This window comes from Myiozetetes cayanensis, unplaced genomic scaffold (assembly GCF_022539395.1).
Source record: "Myiozetetes cayanensis isolate MyiCay16 unplaced genomic scaffold, myiCay2020 scf3, whole genome shotgun sequence".
Taxonomy (NCBI): domain Eukaryota; kingdom Metazoa; phylum Chordata; class Aves; order Passeriformes; family Tyrannidae; genus Myiozetetes; species Myiozetetes cayanensis.
Window position 1 is genome coordinate 61,719,987 of NW_026087521.1, and position 24,586 is coordinate 61,744,572.

The 24,586-nt window shown below is 42.3% G+C and overlaps 1 protein-coding gene across 2 annotated transcripts in view; it reads right to left on the reverse strand.

The window, feature by feature from the left end:
• The window catches only part of DCP1B (decapping mRNA 1B), a 42,476-nt gene extending 39,591 nt beyond the window's left edge, over positions 1 to 2,885 (reverse strand). Inside the window, exons 1-2 of one of the 2 annotated variants that reach the window (XM_050325563.1) lie at positions 2,749 to 2,885; positions 1,264 to 1,304 (exon numbers count right to left, since the gene is read on the reverse strand). In XM_050325563.1, the coding sequence (XP_050181520.1) occupies positions 1,264 to 1,304; positions 2,749 to 2,883 (176 nt within the window). In that variant the 5' untranslated portion in view covers positions 2,884 to 2,885. Of the gene's footprint in view, positions 1 to 1,263; positions 1,305 to 1,387; positions 1,845 to 2,748 lie in introns of those variants that run through there. The other variant, XM_050325564.1, reaches the window with a different exon arrangement.
• Between the last annotated feature and the right edge of the window lie 21,701 nt (positions 2,886 to 24,586).

The following is a 24,586-nucleotide window of genomic DNA, read 5'->3' on the forward strand; positions in this document are numbered from 1 at the left end:
TTGTGACTAAAGAGAAACAACCAAGGCAACACCACCAGTGGTCTCCAGCCTATGATCTACTGGCAATGTCTTTTCCACAGAACTTTATAACTCTGTTCAAAGCAACAGCAAATCAAAGCTAAAACTGATCATGTATGATGTTACCCAGGGTTCACAACCTGTTCCATTCTGTTGCCTGTAGGGAAGCCAGGCATCAACCTGTGCTCTAAATGGAAGTTTCCTCAGGCAACAAAAAGAACAGAGAAAGATCACAGATGTGAGGAGTACCAGGTTACATGTTGTCAGTTCTTGAGCTTTAAAATCAACCTACCAGGAAATACTGCTGCTGTTTTGCAGCACACAACTAGCCACATCCACCTACTGCTTGCACAACAAAGAGCTGGTTCTTTCCTCTCACGGTGGTAATTAGAACAGCACCTTATCTCCACTCACCTGAAAGCAGCTTAGAAAAATTACCATTGCCCATTTCCACGGCTGGTACAAAAGATCTCTACAGACTGAAACCAGCATTCCCACTTCACGAAAAGCTCACAGGCTCCTGGGCCACTCTGTCACTTCACACACACCTCTCGCCTTCTCAAAACAATCTCTTGCTTTCTCAGCTCTCCTACCAGTTCCCCTTCGACATAAAAGCTGAAGAAGAAACTTTCTGCTTTGGTGTTAAACCCCAGCTGCTACTGCAAGGTCTGCTGACTGTGTTATTTTCCAACTTTAACAACAGTCACAGGGAAATGCTGGAGCACTAACATGGAGACTCCAACTCTGAAAAGCCACAATCAGAGGTGCTGCTAAAAGCAAGCATTAAAACCAGCCAAAATGCTGGATGAAATATGCATAAAAAATGAACAATCAGACACAAGTAGTATGAAAGTACCCTAAGTAGGAAAACAATACTTCCTAAGTTGTACCATTCCCTTACTTTAAAGAATATCGTTATTTATTTCACTATTAGCTTTTTGTTCAGACACTTTTTAGACTGCTGCATCCCAATTAAACCAACACAAAAGATTTCTGCAGTTTACCCATACTGAGATTTAAATCACATTTGGAAGTCTTAGCAAAAGAAAGGTGATTCCTCCTTCCCAGTGTTTTCTTCCCTGCATTTGCTTCTACCAGTTTCGGTTTCTTTTCACCCTTGAACAAGGGGGAACATTTACTTCATTAATTTAATAATTTACTTAATTCACACCCCATCCCAGCTAGCTTTTCCGTATCCACAGGTTATGGGAACATCCTGCAGACGTTAAAAGGCAGTGTCCTCACCTTGTGTAAACAAACAGCGTTCCCTCCACATCAGTCTTCTCCTGAAGAAAAGGAAAATTCAGGAAGTTGAAATCAGGGCAGTGTTTTGCTCACTGTCAGCAAACCCCCCTTTATCTCTGCTTACCAGGACCATCAGTTTCACTTCTCTCATCCAAGCCACGAACAAATAAACCCAACTTCATCAGCTGGTGGTGAGAGGCTGGAGCCAGCACAGGTCACCACGCAGCTGACCCAAGTTTTATGATAAGATATGGAAAGGCTAAATGCACGACACCACGAGGCTAAACGGGATTAACTCTTCACTACACCCCAGGGCAGTGCACAGCACAGTCAGGGAAAGGATTTTCCAAAGGGCACCTGCCCTCAGGGACAACATTTGGGACAGGTGCAGGAAAAATAACACAAAAGGGAGATTGTGCAGATTCTTCAAACACAGGCTCTAAGCCCCACCACTGCAGCAAAGCAAGAACCAGCTGGAAAGAGCTTGAATGTTAGATTACCAAATGTTTACCAGAGTTAATTAAGGTTTTAAATCTTACAACATTCTTTTTAGCACGGTTAACTCCTACACTCACTCTTTTGTACTTGTTTGGGTTCCATTATAGGTGTTTGAAGGGCACAGGAGCACCTGAGGCAGGTGTGTTCCAGGGTTAAACCACAGTCTCCCACGGCTATAGATTAAACTCTGCCAGGCTTGGTGCTGTGACCACTGCCCTGGGGAGCCTGTTCCAGCGCCCAGACACCCTCTGGGTGTCTTTTTTCATCCAACCTAAACCTCCCCTGACACAGCTTCAGGCCATTCTCTTGAGTCCCATCACTGGTCACCCCAGAGAAGAGATCAGTGCCTGCCCCTCCTCTTCCCCTCACAAGGAAGTTGTAGACCACAGTGAGGTCTCCCCTCAGTCTCCTCTTCTCCAGGCTGAGCACACCAAGTTCCCACAGCCACTCCTCATATGGCTTCCCCTTGAGGCCCTCCACCATCTGCGTTGTTCTCCTTTGGGCACTGGTTAAACCCCAGTCTCCCGCAGCAGCCCTGGGTTAAATTCTGGTCTTCCATGGCCCTGCATTAAAGCCCCGCCTTCCATGAACCTGGTTAACACCCAATCTCCCACGGCCACAGGTTAAACACCAGCCCTGGGTTCAACCCCAGCCTCCACAGCCCCGTGTTAATCCACAGTCCTCCATGGCCTTGGTTAAACACCCAGTCTCCCGTGTCCCTGGGTTCAACCCCCTCCTCCACTGCCCTGCCCCAGGGGACACAGCTCCCACAGCGCTGCAGCCTCCCGAAGCCCGCTCCCGGGGCAGCACGGTGCTAACTCCCGGCCGTGTGAGGCGCACCCCTCCCTCCCTCGCTCCCACCCTCACACCTCGCCGGTGCGGGGCGGGGCCCTGGGGGCGGGGCTCTGGCGGCGGGGGCGTGTCGCGGCCGTCCCCCGCCCCGGTGCCCGGTGCGGCGGGGCCGTGTGCCTCGCCGGGCGCACGTACCCACTGGCTGGCGCGGTGTCCGAAGGTGTAGAGCGCCACCTGGCTGGCCACGTCCACGATGCCGCTGATGTAGGGGTCGTGCTGCCGCAGCGCCGCCAGGCTGATGTCCAGCCCCCGGCCCAGCGCCGCCGCCATCTTGCGCCCCGCGCACAGGCGCGAGCAATCCACCGCCGAGCGGCCGCACCGCCGGCGCCGCCACCGCCACCACCAGCGGGGTGACGGCCCCGCCGCGGAGTGCAAGGCGCCGCAATCGAGCGCCGAGCGCCGCCGGCTCGGGATTGCGGCCGGTGTGTGGGGGTGGGGGCACACGGGCTGTGCCGGTGGGAAGGCAGCGGATCACGGGATCACGGGATCGCGGTCACGGCATAGTCAGGGGTGCGAGAGGCCTTGGAGATCGCCCAAGTCCAACCCGCCTGCGGAGGCGGGGTCACCAAGAGCAGGTGGCGCGGGGGCGCGCCCGCCTGGGTTTGGAGCGTCTCCAGACCCCGCGCCCTGTGCCAGGCTCTGCCGCCCGCCGCCAAAGGGAGCTCTTCCACACGCTGAGCTCGAAATGTCCCGATTTAGTTTGCGGCTTTGCTCCTCGTCCTGCCGCTGGGCACCCCAGAAAAGGGCCTGGCACCGTCCCCTGGGCGCCCGCCCCACCTGGGAGAGATTTGTGTGCGTTTATGAGGTCCCCTCTCAGCCTTCCCTTCTCGGGACTGAACAGGCCCAGCTCCCGCAGCCCCTTCTCAGAAGAGAGAGGAGTCCCACGAGCCTGCCCAGCTGGAGCAGGGGCAGGGAACGCCCCAGCGGGCGGGCTCAGGAGGGCAGGGAGCGGCACGCCCGGATGGAGCTGGAGCCGGGCGGGCTCAGCCGGGCACATGCACGGGAGTGTGGCTGTCCCTGTGTGTCTGCCTGTGCTGCTGCATCCAGGTCGGGGCTCATCAGCACAGGAGAGACAAGGAGCTGCTGGAGAGGGTCCAACAGAGGCCACGGAGATGATGAGGGGTCTGGGGCATCTCTCTAATGAGAAGGGACTGCTCATGAGAGCTGGGCATGTTTAGTGCAGAGAAAGGATGACAGAAGGGATCTCATCAATGCGTATAAAGGTCTCAAACGTGGGTGCCAAGGGGATGGTGCCGGACCCCTTTCAGTGGTGCCCGGTGACAGGATGGGGCATAATGGACATAAACACAAGAAGTTTCACCTGAGCAGGAGGAAGAACTTCACACTGAGGTTGCCAGAGCCCTGGCACAGGTTGCCTGGGGAGGGCGTGGAGTCTCCCTGTCTGGAACCATTCCAAATCCACGTGGATGCGTTCCTGTGTCACCTGCTTTCAGTGGCTCTGCCTTGGCAGGGGGTTGGACTGGATGACTTCCGAGGTCCCTTCAACACTAATAATTCTGTGATTCTTTATGGACACTCTGTGTGCCTGCGGAGAGAGGGACGTGTGGGACTGAGCAAAGCCAGCAGGTGTGTCTGTAACCACAGGAATCTGTCAGGATGTGTGTGCTTCCCATGGGCTCAGTGCACCAGCACAGTGCAGGCTCAGCACTCGGGACAAGGAGAGAAGTCGGTTCGTATCACTGAGCTCACGCAGTCTGTGTTTGCTGGCACACACAGGCTCCTACATCGAACTGAAGGGAACAGAATCGTAAACTAAATCATATACAGCCCTCCTGTAGATATATATATATATGTGTGTGTATGTATATACACTCATACATGTGACAAGCAGCTGAAACCTAAACAAGCATACTACGATATGGAGAGATACAAACCACAAGCAACAGATGGACAAGACCCAGCATTCAGTTACCACATTTTCCTGTCAGACACACATATTTATTATTAATCTATTGATACCAACAGTTTACAGCAAATACTCAAGCTTTATGAGGCGTGCAAATAAACTCAGCACATACTTATACTGAAAAGATTTGCTTAACCATCCAGCCTGAATCCCCAACGAGAGCAAATTATTTTTACTTCATCACCTCAGACTGACGTAGCAGTTTTGGAAGGAGTCACCGCCTTCTTTATCCAGAAGCAGTAGGGCGATATATTTACTCCCAAGGAATGGGATACCCTGGAATAACTCAAGGCAAAGGTAATGGATGCTGTCTTAATAGTTTACAATGTTCCTGCCACGACATTTTTAGAAGGGGAGTGTCTGGACAGAGGGGATCAGGACTGCCATTTTGTTTTCTTCCCTCCTTTTCACTCTAGGCCAGATGGAGCCTGTGGGGCAGAGCGAGCAGTAGCATCTGTTCTGAGAGCAAATGGGCAAGCCCAGCTGAAAAGGCTTCCATAGTGTAAAGTGGGGATAGGAGCACACTGAGAGACAGCAAGCTGGGAATTCGTGGTATTAAATGTAGGGACAGTGAGTCTCTTGAGGGGAGCCAGAAGTGGGCATGTTGTCAAAAAGGACAGAAATAAAGATGGGGTTTGGGACTTAGGAGAGAATGTGTAGGTTTTATTTTATCACAGGCAGCCACTAAAAATTGCATCACTGAGAATAAGGACCTGCAACTTGCTCTGCAAGCATATAGTGAAAGAGGAAATGTCTGAACACACTCTTAATTATAATCCATCTCATTCTTGATTCCTCCTTTTCTAAGGATGTTTCAGTTGGGGCTGTGATGAAACATCACTTTAGAGTTTAGAATTTTGTAAGTGGTTTTTGTTATATTCTTGGTAGGAAAAGGCTCTAAGTGGTCCCCCTGAAAGGCTCTGGCTGACTTATAGACCCTGTAATATCAAAGAAGATATATGGACTCATAGTGGACCAGGAGAACTACTGTCCTTGGTCTGGAAATGACCAGAGTAGAAAGGCAAAAAAGTAATGTGTAGGAAAGATAAGTCATGTTACTCAAATAGCTAACAGATGCACAATAATTTCTTTTTGCTGATTAGATAGTTCTCAATTCACAGTTTCCAGGCACCCCTAATCACATTCCTCCTCATGTGCTGGGGTTTCTCATTACCACCAACTTCAGTTCTTTGGCAATTCTCCTGCTTACACAAAATCCCAACTTGTCACCAAGGCTTAGAAGTGTGAAACTCTTGAAGTCTCACTCCTGGAGTTCCCCTTTCCAGATGCTTTTGCTTCCTCCATAAATTATACAAAAAAAGGTGTCCTTCCTTTTCCTTTTTCTTTTCTTTTTCTGTTTCCTTTTCTGTTTCCTTTTCCTTTCTTTTTCTTCTTCTTTTTCCTTACCTTTTTCTTTTTCCATTCTCTTTTTTTTTTTTTCCTCTTTCAGTGATGGTGTGGTGCATATTGCAAAAAGTCCCATAATGAAGAGTGTGCTATAGAAATTACATTTCAAAGGCTATTTATTTGAATTAAGAAAGTTACTCACAACCGTTATCGGGTAGGAGAAAGCAGTATTTAGAGGATATATTGCAGCCCTGTTCCATCTGAAAAAAAAAAAATGTTTAAAGCAGAAATAAGGCGCCTTTCAGTTGTCACAACTTACTTTGTTTCTGTTGTTGCTTCTTTTTTCAGACCAAGCAGTAAGCAATAATTAAAGCCTCGCACATTTGATGTGTTAGAGGGACTGACTGGCTCAGGGTTATCTCCTGTGCCCTTCTCTTGCCATAGGAAGGCTGTAGAGTGTCCTGTTTCCTTGAGGTCCGTGGAGGAAAATTCAGCTGTGAGGTTAAATGTCTTGAAGTAGGCACGTCAAAAATGTTGCCTCTCTGTTTTCAGTGCCCTGTTTGCAGATGCATTTTTAGCACTACTTTCGTCCCAGACCGCTGTGCTCCTTCCTAGCACAGCTGGACAGACAGTTCCTTCACCCTGTCTTTTGAGTCAGCAAACCTGTCAAGGCCTTTTTTATATTTTCTGCTGCACTGTGAGGTGGTTTCAGCTGGTTCCAGCTGTTTTCCTGTATAAAGTGGGACGTAATTGCTCCTTCCATTTAGCCTGAAGTAAATATACTTAATAAAGCCATTAGTTCTGCCCTGCTTTATGGGATCACTTGATAGGAGACTAAAACTTTTCCAATGAAACAAGATGCTATTAAGAAGAGAAACGTTGTGAATTCTCACTGCATCTGAAAACCTGGGGATTTTTAGCAAAAATGTCACATCTTAAAAAGATTGATTCTTTAAACTGTGGTTATTTGCTTATAGTCAGTAATCCAGTAGTCCCTAATAACTATAAATTGACTTTGAATGGTTTTGCTGTAATTCTGTTTGTGAAACAAAGTAATTTTATGGCTTTCAAAATGTCATAATTTCATGAAGTATATTATTAGAATGTCACTTTTTTGTCTTCTACCTACCTGGATACTATTATGTTAAAAAAAACACAAAACCCAAACAAACCAAAAAACAAACCTATGCTTTTGACATGGTATGAAATGCGTTTTGTCTAGGTAATATTCAGAGTGATTTAAGGCAAAATCCTCACAGCAAGACATTCTGAAGGTCTCCTTTAATAACACAGGTTGGGATGGTTAGGCCAAACCTTTTCAGGGTTTGAACAACAAGGGTCGGTCAAGCAGTTATTTAACCTTCAGATTCAAGCATCTGTGTTGCTTGTACAGATTGAGCAAATTGCTGGCACTGAGGGTGTGATTTTACAGGGGTGTATTTGGTGGCACTGCTGGGGACGTGCAGCCTGTGTCCCAGGCATTCAGTGCTGCCACTCTGCCACCTCGGCACTGCACTGGCACAGCTGTGTACGTGGCCTCAGTGTGAACCAGGCAGATGGGGGAAATGAACTGTGGGGGAAACAAGTGTTGGTGCTACCCATGAGATCACAGCCTCCCCTGGCTGCCTGCCTGCCTGTTCCCATTCACTCCCTTCTCTGGGCAGCACTTCTTTTAATGAACAGCAGGAATCACTTGAGCCGGGGGAGTGCTGAACACCTCATTTGCTTCACTTTGTCTTCCCCAGCCCATTTGGAGCTGTTATTGCATGGTAGGTGCCTTTTCCTTTTTATTTCTTCCCAAAGGCTGCCATAATTTTAGTCTCACTCTGACTGGCTGCCCCTGCTAGGGGAGCAGCATTAATAAGGTCCTCTTACTCCATCCAGGGCCACTTCAATACCTTTGTGTGAGGCTTTCCAGCATGGGGGCTTCCTGGGAACAACAAGTGGCTCTTGTGGAGCCAGGATGATCTCACAAGGCTTGATTAGCCATGCTGTACATATTTCAGCTCTGCAGCGTGGTAGCTCTCACCATTTGGGAACCAGTGCCCTGTGGTTGGTGCTGCACCCCTTCCCAGGCACATTTGAAATACGTGGTGTTTTCAGCCCATGGTTGTTGGAGGCTCTCATTAGTTAGCACTGCAGCACTTTCCTCATGCTCAAAAGTCAAAATTCTGTTGCACTCTTGGGCTACTTCTTAGATCCAGTCCTAATGGTTAGGAAAATGATAGTCTTTTTTTTTAGTAATTTATTACTTGCTAAAGGTGCCTTAATGAATATTGGGTCAGACTATTATAGTTTCATCTGCTGCTGTTACTGAAATACTCTCTCTCTGCAGTTTGATTCCAGTTCAAAACAACCTTCCCCCTGCCCCCAAATAAACCCCAGTGAATTAAGTTGTTAGCAGGCACATGTGTGTCTGTAATGTTGCTCCCTGGGGAAGTTTATGAGATTGTTTTGAGATTTTCTGCAAATATTAGTCCACACAGGAGCAGGATTGTGTTCTTTGGCATTGTTGGGTTCGAAATTCTGGTATTATAGGTACTGTTTACAAAATAATTAGCTGTAATTTACCATGATTTTCAGTTGCATTTTTCCTGTGTGCAAGAGGCTGGGCTTTTACCAAAGGACTTCTTTTTTCTCTTGACTTAAATTTTCCTAAGTCATTCTGATAATAAGTAACTCTATATGTTTTATTTTGCTGTACATTTATTTGCAAGGTATTGAGCTTCACCTTTTTTATAGGCCCAGCTTCTGCCAGCTTGAGGAGAGCAAAAGGCAAGTTCTCTGCTATCATTAGTAGAGCTACGGTTTTTTCTTTCTAACTTCCTGTATAGATATTATTCTTGTGGAGCGATGAATTCTTTGTGATTTAACTTCAGTCACTTTTCTGAGGGCATAATCTGAGATGAAAAAATAAACTTAACACCAGTAAAAGACTTATTGCAGGAGGAGGAAGGGAGAAGCTGTACCAATATAATTGCAGTATTATTCAGGGAAAAAAAAATCTTCTTTGTGTACCTTTAATCAATATTAGATTTTCAAAGTTTTAAGTGACTATATGGTTTCAGTGTCTTACCTTTCAGTAGAGCAGAAATGAGAAAATGATAAACCTGAAAAAAATCTTTGTGGAATACCTGTGGAATATTTTTCCCAGGTATTTAATGTAGCAGAATCCACTGACTTCAGTAACATTTATCATAAGGTTTACCTGTGCAATTTCCTTTGCATCCACCCCCATACTACTTTAGTAACAGTTTAAAAATTAACACTGGATTTAATTATGAGAAGGCAACTATTTTGGGCCAGGATTTGATTTTTTTTTTTCAGTAATTTTTTTACCACAATTGTAGGTGCTTAAGTTCAATAAAATATTATTTATAGCCCTTACCTTCTTGCTATCCTGATAAACTGGCAGAAAGTGTTTTGATCCATCAGTTTCGTTCTTTGTACAGTTGATTGGCTAGAAAAGCCACTAAAATACTGAAGAGGATTAGGCATTCCTGCTATTTCCCATAGGTTAATAAGGTATAATAACAATCATATCTTACCTAAGATAAATCCTTTCCAACCACGTCTTTCTGATAATCACCATTTAATCTGGCAGAATCAAACACCTGTAGCTCTACAAGAGCTATTTTCCTACTAGTTACAGGGAAGATGGCCCCATTTAATGAATTCCTAATATGGAAAGTTTCATTAGATAATTACATTAAATCAGGAGCTCGTTTTTACACCTCACTTGGCATAGCAGCTCTTGCCATGTGAAGGAAATGGAGTCAGCACAAGAGATCTGACCCCGTTGCTGCTGCAAAAGGAGCTGATGCTGCTGGGGGAGTGTTTGGGCTGAGCCCCGTCAGGAGGCTGGGATGGGGTGGAATGGGATGCACCGGGAGCTGTGCCTGTGGTACCAAAGTATCCTTTTATAAAAATGAGTTCTGAATGTTCAAATCAGCTTTTGGTTAAGTGAAGTAAGGGAAAGGTCTGAATAGCTGTTATACCTGCTACAGCGTTAATGTATGAAGAGTATTTGAATTATTGCCTTCTCAGCTGACAGAAGTATCATCTTGGTGGTTGTTGTCTTGTTTGTTTGGTCTTTTGTTTGTTTGTTTTAAATGAAGAATGTCGGTGCTTGTTAAAGACCAATACAGCATTTCACAGCCTTAGGCTTAAGTGAATGAATTTGGAGTGTTGTAACAATGCTGGATTCTAGAGAGCAGATAAATGCTGATATAAGGAAGGATCCTTAAAGTTAAAACAATCAAGCAATTAAAGTGGGGTCTCTGTCTCAAATATTTCCCCGATCCTTTTGTATTTTTAAAGGCTGCCCATGAATATTGCCCTGGGGAAATCCTTGTGATGCTAATGGCTATTTCAGATCTGCTCCTGCAGGTGGGCAAAACGTCCAAAGGTTCTCACAAATGTATTATAATTTATTATAGTTAAAGTTAGGCTTCAAAGCTACTGTGTCTTTTAATGTGAGATCACCTAACTTATTATAGCATGATCTTGACATTTTGTTATAACGTGTTGGGTGACCATTTTTATTGGTTACAGGCTTTATTTGATTAGCAAATAATACTGAGAGAGTGTTTTAAAGTAAACTTCCTTTCAAACTGAAAATTGACTTTTTTCTTTATTATCTCTATGCTTTAGATGCAATTACTTGCTTCTTCCCGGAGCTTAGAACTGTTTCATTTTGATTTTTTTCTTTATTTTGGTCATTATTTTTGTTGCTGTAAGGTTTGTGGGGATGGGAAGAAAGCCCTGGGTAGAAAAAGGAGCTCAGATTTGTGTAACTGTATCAGAAGATGGAACTTGATAACAGTTGAAGTGTTGCCCTTGGAAACAATGAATGCAGTCTATCCCTGGTTTTCAGGAGGGATGGATTTGGGCAAAGGCACCTTCCAGCAGGCAACCAACAGAAGATATGAGCACTTTGAATGAGATTTTGAAGTGGAAACTAAAGGTATTAGCACCACAAACCTCCAGTGAATATGTGAGTCTGGGTTTATTACACTTGTGTGAATTTGTTTCCCTGGGTGAGTTCTGAGAGCTGTGAAGGCATTTGGCTGGCCCTCTCTTACAATCTGATTTTGTCATTTTCTGGTGAAGCTGTGCTGTGTCTTCTGTCAGATTACATTTACAGGCATATTACCTCGCCTGACTGAAACGGGAACCACATGGATTTTTCAAAGAAAAGCTTCCATAAGCAGTAAGAGGACAAGGTTCCCCCTCCCCATTATTTTTCCTCCTGGTTTGCCCAAATCTGTTAATTTTATTATCATCCTAAATTACTCTTAGAATCATCAGATGAACTTGCCTTGTGATCTGCAGTGAAATTGCTGTGTCACTGGAGCACCAGTAAACCTAACAAGACTGTGTAAATCTAAACCAGGTTCAGGGCATTTTTCTTAGGTGCTTCTGTTATTTACTTTTGAATTACTACTCAAATTTTACATGGCTTCTGAGGGAGTTCTGTTATTAAAATATCAGGTAATACAGTATTTCACAGTGCCTTCAGAATCACAGCAGGGTTCAGATTCTGGGGGTTGTGTTTTCCAACATGGTTATAAAGGAGAGGCAAGGATTGGAAGAGAATCAGTGAGAGTTTTGTGTTTTTGTTGGTACCATACATAAGCATACAGACTGGGGAAGCAGGATGCACAAATCACAGCTGATGTGATAAGAGGACAGAAGAACCCGGAAAGATGGGAGGGAGGACAGGAGGCAGAGCTGAGGTGGAGCAAAGCTTGCTGTGGTGGAGTGGAGGGCAGGGTTAGCACGGGGGCAAAACTGAAGGAGGTTTGCAGACAGAATGAAACACCTACCTGCTAGGAGTAAATGCAATGAAAAGGCCAGAATTGTTTAGATCTCAGGGCTGGAAAATTTGGGTAGATTTTATAACTTGGGGTTTTGGTGGGAAGGATATGCTGAGCACAAGGATGGGTAAACAGTGTGCTGTCGTGGCTGGAAACTGCCCTTCTGCCATGCCCATTTTTTAGGTCACTTTAATTGCTGGCTGGGACATGACCTAGTTGGAAGTGGTTGCTGTTATGGCAGGGAACGTATGGAGAGTCCTCACGCAGCACTGAGCAATTAGGAACCAGATACAGCATCACATACATTTTCTGTCCCTTTGTCTCAGAGTGGTTTCTGAGGGATTCAAAACAACAGGCATTTTCTCTCGAGGAAGAAAGGGACATAAACTTAACAGCCGTGGGACAAGTTGATTGACCATCAAAAGAAATATTGTAATGATTGAGGAAGAATTTATGAAACAATAAAGCCTGCTACAAGCACCTCTGTTTTCCCTACTACTTGGCAACAGTTGCCACAAGATCCAGAAGCCCTCTGTGCAGTTCCAAGAAAGATGATACAGTCTAGCATTTTCAAATGTCTAGATATCATTAACTCCAGCTGATAAGTGGCAGTTGCATTTTATCCTAAAAGTCACGCTTTTCCTAAAAGTATGTCAATAGAGACTGCAGTTTGAAATGTGGTTTAAGAAATAGAGGGAGGAAAAGGCGTGAGGTGCTATTTTTAACATTCTGTCTTGGATATTGCTGTTTGCAAAAATTATATAAACCAAGCTGTTTTGTCTGAGCTTTAGGTCCTGCCTGTATGTGTGTTTGTATACAAAAAAGCCACAGGCCCAAAAGGGGGGAGCGGCTCATTTTACTTACCACTAAAGATTTCAAGCAATGAAATCATGTAAAGCTTTCCTGAAGTTTGATTTCCTCTAGCATTTGGTTATCTGCATTAACCCCATCAGCAATGAGTCCATTTTCATTCAGTGTAGGTCACTAGGATGGCTTGACTTATGGGTTTTTCCTTTCAGATGGCAAATCCATCTTGCTGTACCTAGGAGAGAATGAAAACCACACGAGTTTTGTAGTTTTATTGATTTTTGAGGTGTCCTACAGTACTGTGGAAAATGATCATTGTTCTGTGAATGAGAATACTGTACTTAAACTGCTACACTAACAGGAAAAAAAAAAGTGTCCCAAATTTGCCTTTTCTGTAGATGTGCCTCTGAACAGATTTTTGATTTAAACTATAGTGGTAGCAATAGGAATGGAGATTCCACAGCATTTTTGGGCAACCTGTTCCAGTGTTTTGTCCTCCTCATAATGAAAATTATTTTCCTTGTGTCTAATTGAAATTTCCTCCTTTAGTACTTGTCTGCTGCCTTATCCTTTCACTCTGTGCCTCTGATAAGAGGCAGACACCAACTGCAAGAGGGCATGGTCTCAAGCTCTGCAAGGGGAGGTTTAGGTTGAATATGAGGAAGAAATTCTTTACACAGAGGGTGATCAGGCATTGGAATGGGCTGCCCAGGGAGGTGGTGGATTCTCCATCCCTGGAGGTATTGAAGGAGAGACTGGATGTGGCACTGAGTACCATGGTCCAGTGTTGTGGTGTCTTGTACTGAGTAGCCCAAAATTAGATGAGGCATTCCAGATGTGGTCCCACAGAACGCATTCCCTGTAACCTGCTGACAACATGGTTGCTAATTAGATCTGGGATGTGATTGGCCTTCCTCAGTCAGGACGTGCTGCTTGCTCATGTTCAGCTTTTTGTCTGCCAGGACACCTGATTCTTTTCTGCAGAGCCACTTCCCAGCCTCTACTGATGCGTGGGATTATTCCGCTCCAGGTGCAGGATTTTGCATTTGTGATCTGTGCTAGTCCAGGGAAATTTTAATCCTTGTGGATCTAGTCTATATCTCTGAAATTTGACTGCAAAACAGCATAGGAGACTGTCAAAGGCCTTGCTAAAGTCAAGTGACACCCACTACTCTCCCCTTGTCCACAGAGCCAATCATCTCACCACAGGAAGTAGTCAGGTTGGTGTGGCATTGTTTGCCTTTGGTAATTCTGATCTGGCTATTCCTTTTTATCCTTTGTGTGCTTGAATATGGTGTCTGAAATTACTTACTCCATGATCTTTCCAGAAGCTGAAGTTAGATTGACTGCCCTACAGTTCCCTGGATCCTCCTCTTTGCAGATGGATGTGATGTTTGTCTTACCAATCATCAAAAATTTCCCCAGTAGTCATGACCTTTTAAAAATAGGAGAGTGACCTTGTAGTGACACTGCCCACCTCTCTCTACACCTTCAGATACAGATCATGTAATTCCAGGAATCTGTATCCAACTTGTTTAAGTGCTCCAATCCCACACACTCATGCTGGGCTTGGAGACTTCAAAAGCCTAAAGACAAACCTTACTAGGAACTAAAAAACAAAATAAAACCAACCCCCTCCACCCCTCCCCACAAAAAACCTCAACAAAACCAACAAGCAAAGAAAGATGTAACATAAAATGATCATTAAGTATCTCAGCCTTATCCATGTCTTTTGTCACTGCTTTCCTTGCCAGACTGAGCTGTGGGTCCACTTTCTTCTCAGCCTTCCCTCTGCTGCCAGTGTGCTTAAAGAAGCCCTTCTTTTCTTTTATCTCTGACTTTTTTCAACTACCTCTGAGTTTTGGCTTTCCATCTCTGTGGTCTTGGGCCAGGTCTGTGTATTTTTCCTGGGTACCCTGCTGCTCCTTCCATCCTCTGTGTACTTCCTTTTTCCCCCTTGAGCTGAGATGGGAGTTCCCTGTTCATCCATGTTTTCTGCCGTGCTTGCTTCACTCCTGCCTCTCAGAGCGACCTGTTCCTGTGCACTGTAAAGGGGATACACAAGGACCAATCACATGTACTGGGTCACTTTGCCCTTCTGAAGGGCAGTCTTCTGTGGGACCCCCCACAGCATATTCCTAAACAAACTGAAATATAGTCTGAATTCCAAAGCTGTAATTCCAGTATTTCTCTTGCTCACTTCTTCAAGGATGTTGAACTGCAGAATGTTGTGTTTGCTGCATTCTAGGCTGCCCTCAACCTTCACATTGCCCAGCTCTTCCTCCTTTTCTGTGAACACCAGGTTGAATGCCTCTCCTAGTGATCTTGTTGATAATCTGCACCAAGAAATTGTCATCAACATCTTTACATGATTATTCATGAGAAGGATTTGAGTTCATGAAATGTCTGTTTCAAAGTTACAGACTAAAGAAGTTTGAGTAAGTTTCCCAAACTACTGGGTAATTATCCAAACAGAACCATTTCAAGTCCTTCCGCTCCTTGTGTTAATAGGAGCCACAGTATTCCCATGCTGACTATGAGAGGAAAAATCAATATCAGCAAATGTGCATTCATATTGATTTATCTTCCCTTTTGGTTTTCTAATTTAGTAAAGGTTACTAATGCAACATTACATAAAGATTCTCAGGAGACTAAAAAGGCTCATAAGAGCAGGTATTGCTGTTTGTTCTGGGCAAGTGAAGTGACTTCACAGTTCATAGTCACCTGTTGAGTTGCCCAGCAGAGGAAGGCCAGTGTGGACTTTTGAGCCATGTGTCAGAGGGTGTTATTCCAGGGAAAGGGACTAAAAGTAGCCATTAAGGTGGCTTTATGGAATGCAGGCCCAGCATGCTGTTACAGTGTACATATTAGAGAGGAGAGATCTGAGGAACCAAATAGTAAGAATTTTGTTTTCCCCATCGTATTGCAAGAAATGTTGTACGTGCATTTGACTGTTTTGCTGTGGGTGTCTGTTCAGAGCAGTCAGTAATCCTGGTCAGACTAGGTTAGAAAAGGGTTTTTCAGGTCATGTGCAAGTCCTTGTGTAAACATTTGGTTTTTAATATATTATTTCGTGTGTTGTATGAGGAAAAAGGAATGCATTATGAAAATTATCAGTCTTGTTTCAGTTACTTATTCTAAACAAAGTGAAGAGAAGCAAATGAGGGGAGGAAATACTTCTTATTATTTGAAAAATGAAGGTTATGGCTGTCCAGAACACCAGAAAGTTGTCTTATAGGAAAATGAGTCATCTATACACAGACATGTGGAATCCTTAGAGATGAAATTAGGATATGATATAGTGCAAGGTATTGAGTGTTTGAACTGATAGAAACCTTCAGAAACAAGACTTTTTAATTTCTTCCATAGTGTACACTTAGCAGAGCTGTATCCATCTTGTAACACTATCTCAAGATATTCACCTTGTAATAAAAAAATATATATACTCCTTGTTATGTTACGAACGTGGAAGTGCAACAGGTTATAAAATGGGACCAGCGTTATCTGTGCTCTTACTGTACATCATCTATTGACACAGATTCACGATTGGAAGTATTCCACATAGTTGGGGTTTTTATGCCTCCCCTTTTCGAGGATAGGACATTCATGAGGACACTGTCAAAAAGTAGGACATTTCCTTATCCTACTGAAGGACAAGGAAAACAGCAGATTACTGAAAAATAAGACTGAATAATTAGGTCATTGAAGGTCCAGGCTCATGGAGGCTTTTAGTGTCCCAGAAGAACAGTCGACAATCTGCAGCTGAAAAATCACATTTTGAGGATGATTGTAAAAGTTGAGTTCTCTCTTCCAAGGCCCAAATTCCTAATTTTTTTCAAATTCTATTGAATTTGCCCATCAAGGCATTCTAGTAGAGCAGTAAATGTAAGAACAGCCTTTGTCCCTTTCTAATTAGTGGAAGATTAATTTTCATGAGACACCTTCACTGGACCATCCACAAGCTCTTGCTTATGAAGGAGAATTACATCTTGATTAGGAGTATCAGATGATAAGGTGGCTATCTCCAAATAGCCATGACATCATAGTTTGGAAACAACTGTGTTCACTGCTCTTTCCCAGTTGTTCATCAGCAAAGACTGAAAATCCTGATGGGGAGTTAGTTACAGTAATAGTTGTTTGGTACACTACAAAGAGGTGCTTTTTTCCTAGAGGAAAAGGTTCTGTTGTAAATACAACCTTTTTACTCAGTCCTTTGATTCCAAGGGTAGAGAGGATAAATCAATAGCACAGAAGTAAGGTATTCCAGTGGTTCTGTCAGAAAGTACTACTTGAACATGATGTCAATATTATAACTCCATGGAAACAGAGTTATGAGGTTACTCAGGGCTTAAATCTTATATCGTCTGCACAGTGTTTTGGAAACAATTTTCTTGCTCTGTATCTGCTGAAATACACTTGTTACTGCACAATTTATTCAAGCAGCTGAAACATTTCTATTCAGAGACCTTATTTTACCATTTGAAAAACAGGGTAACATATACCCCGTGTAGGTGCTTGTCTTCTCATGGCATGAGCCCTGGGGAGAAAACAGGGGCTACACCTGCAGAAGGTGTGGAAGCTCCTTTGTCTGAGCAGGAGAGTGTAGAGATCCAGTAGAGATCCAGGTGTTACATTCTAGTATAGCTTCTGAGGTCAGTGGCTTTTGTGTTCTGGGGTGTTTTTCCCCCTATAGCTTGTTCTTTTTCCATCCTGAACATATGGAAGCCACAATTCTTTGATGGAACTTTAACTTGACAAGATTCAAGTCATGTACATGACAGAAGGCCTTGAAATCTGGGCAGTGTTGCTTGTCAGCTTGCGAGTCCTGGCTCTGAAGCATTTATTCCCCATTTTCATGGGGAATTTCTACTGTGTGAACTTTTGCATGTTGTAAGATGAAGCAATTCTTACCCTTGTCTTAAAAATTACTTGTTTTTTTTTCTTCTTGAAACCTGCAGAAGAAATTCAACCTGCATCCTGAGACATTTCAATCTGAATAGTTAAAACTTTGCTATCACGAATGGAAAAGAATGTCTTGTAGTAGTGTTGCCTTATACTTGCATTGTGTAAAGGAGGGTTATTTTTAAATGAAAATCAAATTGCAGGATACTATGTAGTAACACTATAGTTCATGTGAACTAATATGGATTTTCAGTTTTTTCATTACAAGACCTCAAAAAATTTCACAAATATTATCTCAGTAAGATTCAGAAATACTATATTCATCTTGTTTTTAAACAAAAATATGGTGGGAAAGGCTTCAGTTGGTCAGTATGAGTGAAGAGGCAAGATGCATTTGAGGTTAGAAATGAAATAATTATCAGGTCCTTCCTGTTAAACTTTGAAACTGCAAATTTAGGGAAAATTTAGTAGTTCCATTTTTGTTTAGGATGGCTGCATTATTCACTGAAGTGACTCTTTAACTTCAGTAAGTTTTGAATTAGATCTCTTATTGTTGCTTGCATATACAAGTCATAAAATCTTGCTTAGTGGCAAGAATTTATATATATAAAAATATAATTATATATTTTATATATATTTTTTTTTACCCTTCATGTTCCTTTGTAGGTAATGCCTGGGCATGTCCTGCCCAGCTCCCTGGTCAGCGAATCAACAAGTTTTTCACATCTTCACCCCATCATTTTGGCCTGCCTAGTGCAAGCCCACAATCACCTGTGGTATCTTGTTTTCTAGAAAAAATGCTTGTCAGGACAAAGACTACCTTGGAAACAATTCCAGATAGTTTCTAACAGAGGACTCTCTCCGTGCCCTTCCTTGAAATAGAGTCTATTGACTACAAGTTAAAGGGACACTGTCAAGCAAAAATTTGCGTGGGGAAAATTTTTAATGCATTTTAACCTTAGGCCTGCATATTTTAGAAATATTTTTAAAAAATCAATAGTTATTGTTTATATTTTGCTTAGGCTTCTTATTACAGTGATCAGTGTCATTCTTCATTTGCAATCATTGTCATCTTCTGATGCACTGGTCAGTAGTTCATCTCGTGTAGCTTGGTGAAGTTATTAACCTCCTTACTCTCAAGGATTTGCCCATATCAATGAAATACCTCTGAAGATATCTAATATATCATCTGTCTGGACAGTTTTCTGCTGGTGAAAAAAATAATGAGGTTTTGTTTCAAAAAATATTTCCAGTATTTAGAAAGTTTGCCAGTAGAAATATTGACAGTATTGTTTGTCAGTGATGCAGTTTCCCTCATTGAGATGTCAGAGAATTATTAGGGTCTGCAGTAACACTATTTTTCCCCAGTAATCCTCAGGCTTCTTCAGAGGATTTTAGGATGTATGTTACTTTCCTGAAAAATGTATTTTCTGATCCCTAGTTTTCCAATCTGAGGAATGGAGGTTTACCTGCATCTAGCTTTCCTCTATCACTGTTTATCCAAATATCTGGGTGATCCTAGTGAAAATATATGAAACAGATAAGTCAAAGCTCAGTCTGAGAGAGAGATGAAGTGATGGATGGAAAAAGTAATACAAGGAAATCACGATACACACTGCATCCCATCCTGAGGAAATCTACCTGAAGAGTAAGTGTTTGCAGCCTTGTGTTCTCCCAACTTGTTCCAAAAATCCATAAAATTGACTGCAAACCAAATCTTCCTGAGGTTAGATGTCTTCATATGACTCTTGGGCTTTGTCATAGTGCATGCCATGACCAGATTCCATTCTTTTGTCTTGCTGGCACTGTCTGTCCCTGGGAAATGTGGTGACCAGAACCTTTAGGGAGAGGAACACAGAGGAGAGAGAAAGGACTATTTGCTTCATGGTGTTACAAGAGGCTGAAACTGCTGGGGCGAGGAGGGGGATACCTAGCCAGTGATACAACTAGAAATCAGCAAGGAGATCTCAAGTGTTTCTTTCCTTTTCTGCAAGTCTCAATAATAAATTACTCAGCACTTAGAGATCTACTCCTCCCACCCTCCACCGGGAGCACACAAGCTTCCACAGTGCCTCACAGATGGAGGGGGGGAAATGGGAAGATGTCAGTGCAAACATCCTTACTGCTGTGTAGTGGCTGGGAAGTAAAGGGTGGAGGACATGACAGTTTGGGCTAAGGCAAGATATGTCTTGAAACCAGCGTGGAAGAAGAAATTGTCTTTCTGGAACTCTAAATCTGATCAGAAACTAGAAAGCTAAGTAGGGATAAGAATGAAAAACTACAAAGTATGCCGAAGATACAATACCTTAAATAGTGACAGATAGTGAAGAAGCAAAATATGTTGGGTTGTGGGGTTTTTTTTGTGTTTGTTTTTTGTTTGTTTGGTTGGTTTTTGTTGTTTTTGTTGGGTTTTTGTTTGTTGTTGTTTTGTTTTTGTTTTTGCTTTTCTTCTTTTAGTTGGTTTTGGGGGGGCTGAGAAGGGACAACTGGTACATCTTTTATTCAGAGGTAGTACAGTCTAAGATATACTCTAGCTTATCCTTTGGAACTGAGTAAGAGAAAGTATCTGTAACAAAAAGGGTCTTGAGTGTTTCAGAAGTCATTGATCTTTCTCTGAGTATTCAATAGTCATTGTCACTTGGCTATTAAGGATGACAACACTCTTTTCCTCAATGTTTTGGTAGTATGAGAGTAAATTCAGGAGCACCTTCTTTATGCACCACTTGTAGTAAATTCCACACACTGGCCTCTCCCAGGCTGACATTTTACTCCCTGAGTTCATGATTGCAGAGCAGGTTTCCCCCCACCTTACAACACGTGGGTCAGGTCACTGGGTGAGTGTGTTTTCTGTTCAGAGCTGAAGGTGGTTGATGTAGAGAGGGGAGTGCTGTGTGCTGTGTCAGGTGTTCTGGGATACAGCTGCAGGTAAGGGGTACCCTCAGTTCCCTCCTGGGATCATTTCCTACATTCAGAAGAAACAGAGTGGTGGAAAACATCTTCATTCCCACCCTGCTGCGTGTGTGTTTTCTGGAAGGAGAGGATAATTCAATTGGTGATGTGCATTGTAGTTTTTTGGGTCCAGTTCTGCCAAATGTGTAGACCATAAGAGGCCAAATGCAGCGTTTTACTTTTGTCTACAAAGAGCTTAATTTGGCTCTGGCATTAGTTCTAATTGCTTAAAGTCACAAAGCAACTTTTTGGTTTTTTTTCTTTCCTTTAACCCTATACAAAAGAGGACGCTGCTAGTGTTGCAAAATAATTGAGTCAGAGCCTCTTGCAATCAAAAGATGATTAGCTTCTTGTGTTGGTGTGTGTGCTCTGATGTGAACCAATCTATTATGTCTGTTTTGTGTTCCTAGGGATGCACTGGTTTTTATGTGGAACTTGCAAAAGCAGACGCAGTTCACTGATGTTTATTGGTGACCTTGTCTTGCCCTCTGAATTATGGACAGTCTGCTTTGAACATGGGGAAATGCTACTAGCAGTCATTATGTGGATGTTAGGGGTTTTTTTTTGTGTACTTGTTTAACCACTCCAAGGCCCTGCTGCAGTTTTAGATGTAAAAAAAAAAGGAGAAACTGAATTATGGGTGTTTAAAGCTGAAATATTTATAGAAGCAGTTTTTTATTTAAAAATAGCATTTGTGCCTGAGAAGATCAGATGTACCACTTCAGTATGAAAAACAAAACCAGATTTTAGTTGATATTATTAATAGAAAATGCATGAAATTTGATAATGTAATTTAACTGAAAATATTTTCTTCTAGTCTAGGTTTTGTAGTGGCTTTTGTGTTACTAAATATTATAAAGAAAACAATTCTTTAAAATTCTGATTTTTTTTATATAGAATACAGAGGCAGATAGTTGACTTACCATTTATTAAAGAAGAGAATATACCAAGTGTCAGAAGATGTGCCTTAGAAATGAGACCTTGCAAATTAAAACAGAGGCAAAGGACATTATAAAAGTAATTTTGCTTACTATGGGAAGATGGAATCCCCATCTATCACCAACAGAGTGCAATAAACTATGATGAAAATATGTTCTAGAAATAAATTAAAATTAAGAACCTGGATTATTTAGGATCAAAAGTTACCTTAATTGCCTGTGAGGGAAGCTTATGTGGACTTTCAAAATCCATCCTCATTAAAAATGAAAAGCAACAGTATGTGAAATCATGAAGTCATTATTGATTTGCAGTCACTATTTAGGTTGATTAACATTTTACCTGAATGAATTTTAGGTATTTCAGGATGTGGCCCCATTGATTTTAAGGTGGTGGCTCCAGTACCAAAAGTGTATCCAAATTTGGGTCATTCGCAAATGCTTCCTTATTTGAGAAACACTACATTGATGGGATTGAAAGAGTAAAAAAGTATCCTGATTTTGTTTTCCAAAGCTCAGGCAAAGGATGTAATATACTGGTTTTCAGCTCAAGGAAAGGAATTCTTGCACATTCTTTATAAAATATTCAATTGTGATAGGGAGTAGAAGAAGTTACCGTTGTGAGCTACTGCTTTGACTCTTCCAATACTATCTTAGAGCACACTTTGGGGGAAAGAGAAGTGCCCTCAGAGCAATGATCCATGGCTCTAAATAAAAATTTGAATGCATTTTGAAGAGGGTTATTCCCAATATTGTGATAACTCCCTTAAATAAAAACCCGAAGAAAAAAGTCCGCCTCAAACTTTGGGTACCAACCAGAGAAACCGAAGCCTGTCCGAATGAAGAGAAATTCCTGCTTCCCGTTTCCTCAGAATGACAATTCTCCTTGGCTTTGCAGCCTTCCCCCCAAACCAGCGTGAAGCAGCCGCTCTTGATTAGTCAAGAGAAGGCAGCGTGCAACCATTAATATTAACTCCATCACATCACACCATCTGGCTCCACCAGCTTGGAAATTATGGCCTGTATTCCTTAGTCACGGCTGACGGGAAATGGAAAATTAATTGGGAGCACAGCTGTGATTTACCTTTTACCCCTTACTCTTGACCCCCGTAGCCCACCATCCATTTCACTGTTGAAAGGCCCAATAATTCTAACTGTGTTGGTTGGTCTATTAAAAAGAGAATATTTGATATATACTAGAGAGCTAAGTGTATAAAGGAGGACAAAAAGTAGATGGAAGCTGGTATAGAGCTCAAGTTGTCTTTTTAAAAAAACACAAACTCTTTTTAAACTACAGAGCTTAAAGGGAAGTTTGAAGGAATATACTCTTCTGTGAGGGGTCATTTAACATTTATTCTCAGAGATATTTATGGACAGAGAGGGAAATGTTGGCCTGTAAGAATACAGTTGGGCAGCCACCTACTCACCTTTTTATTTCCTAACACAGAATTGACCAAATACCCTTGATTTATTGGAAAATACATTTGATCTTACCTCCACAAGTAGCCTTTGCTACAAACAAAATTTCCAAGAAATCTGCAGTTCAGTCAGGTTGAATCCAGGCACGAAGACCAAGATCTTATTTGTTGTCTTCATAGATATTCTAAAAATTGGTTGGTCCCTGCTTTGCAATGCTTTGAAGAGTTATAAATGCTGTGTAAGCATGATGATTTGGTTCTTAACTCCAGTGTAGCCCAGCTTTTGATTGTCCTACTTACCATATTACCAGGATTTGAGCTCCTGCAAAATCAGTCGTAGTTACTAATTGAATGAGACTTCAAGAAGAATTCAGGGTGACACCAGATGCAGTAAAGCTAGTGAGCAGATTGCATTCTTCTCCTGGAATAAGTCTTGAGCTAACAAAGCTGTGTGTTTTCTGTTTCAATGTGTTGCCTCATGTGCGACCTTTCTGAAATGTAACATGGGGCAACAATTTATGGTCACTACATGTATCACTGAAACTTTTCACAAAGTTTAGAGGACCAAGTGAATTTCCCCTTTTTTTTTTTTTTTTTTTTTTTTTTGGTGATGATATTCTGACCAAGCTCTTACAATAGCTAAATCATTTCACATGGCATTTTTCAGTTCCAGTTCCAAGGTGCGGTGTGGTGTTAATTCAAAACGAAGCTTTAACTCAAATGTCACTTCTATCTTTGTGACTAGTAAAATTATTTTTGCACAGTTTTTGTGTGCTCTGAGGTTTTTGGGATGCAAGGCACTCTGAATATCATCAGTGACTATATTTGATGCCGCTGCAGACTATGGGAGCTTCATCTCCAGGGCTGAGAAACTTAAAACATGGAGAGTCACGAGGATGTTCTTAACTAGTGCCAGAGCATCAGCTCGAGCTGATTGCTCCTTTGTGTCACTCTTAGGGCAAAAGTGTGATTCATCACTTCCATTTTGCTGAATACTGAAGTGCAGATGCATCTTCATGGGTTAGATTTTATTTCCATTGAAGATTAAATGGCATCCTGATCTCGTTTGTAATAATGTAAATTGGGAGTAATTTGGTAAAACTGATAGACATGCATCAGTATCATTCTTGTGTGAGATCTCAGATGCGACAGCTTCTCTGGAAAGAGGATTGGCCTCAGGAAATACACATATTTAGTTCCCTTGGGAATTATGTGGATTTCCCTTGAACTGGAGAGCATCTGTGGATTCTGGTTGTTATTCACTGGTAGAATATTTGTAAAATAAATTAAGACATTTAGGCCCTGTGTTCTTCCTGTGTGAAAGTTCAGGCATGATGTAGCTTTCGATGAATGATTGGACGTGACCACCGGCTCACTTCCATTTTGACAATAATACCATCTGCCATTCTCTCATAGTGTGCTTGTTCCTCTATCTTTGTAACCCTCTGGATGACTACATTGTTTTGATATGCTAGGCCAGTTGAGCTGCAGAAATCTAGTTTAAAAATAGCTGTATGATTTTTAAATGATTTTTAAAACCTGGAGGAGCACAGAGGAAAAAATTGTTTATATATGGTTATAGATCTATTTCTGCAGTTCTATTTCTGGTAAACAAGCTATCTGATACACTAGAGTAGCACAGAAAGGAGGACTTATGTAAGTATAGATATGGAGTCATTTTGGGCTGTGGTCAGGATGATCTTACAGGCATCTCTTTGGGTCACTAGGCCAAGCAGGGTTTGTTTTGGTTCTTTTGGGGTTTGTTGTTCTTTTCTTCCTTCATTTTTATTCTCTTCTTTTTTTTTTTTTCCTTCCTTTTTTATTTCCCTCTCTAACCCTTCTTCTGTCAACATATTTTATTTTGAGAAC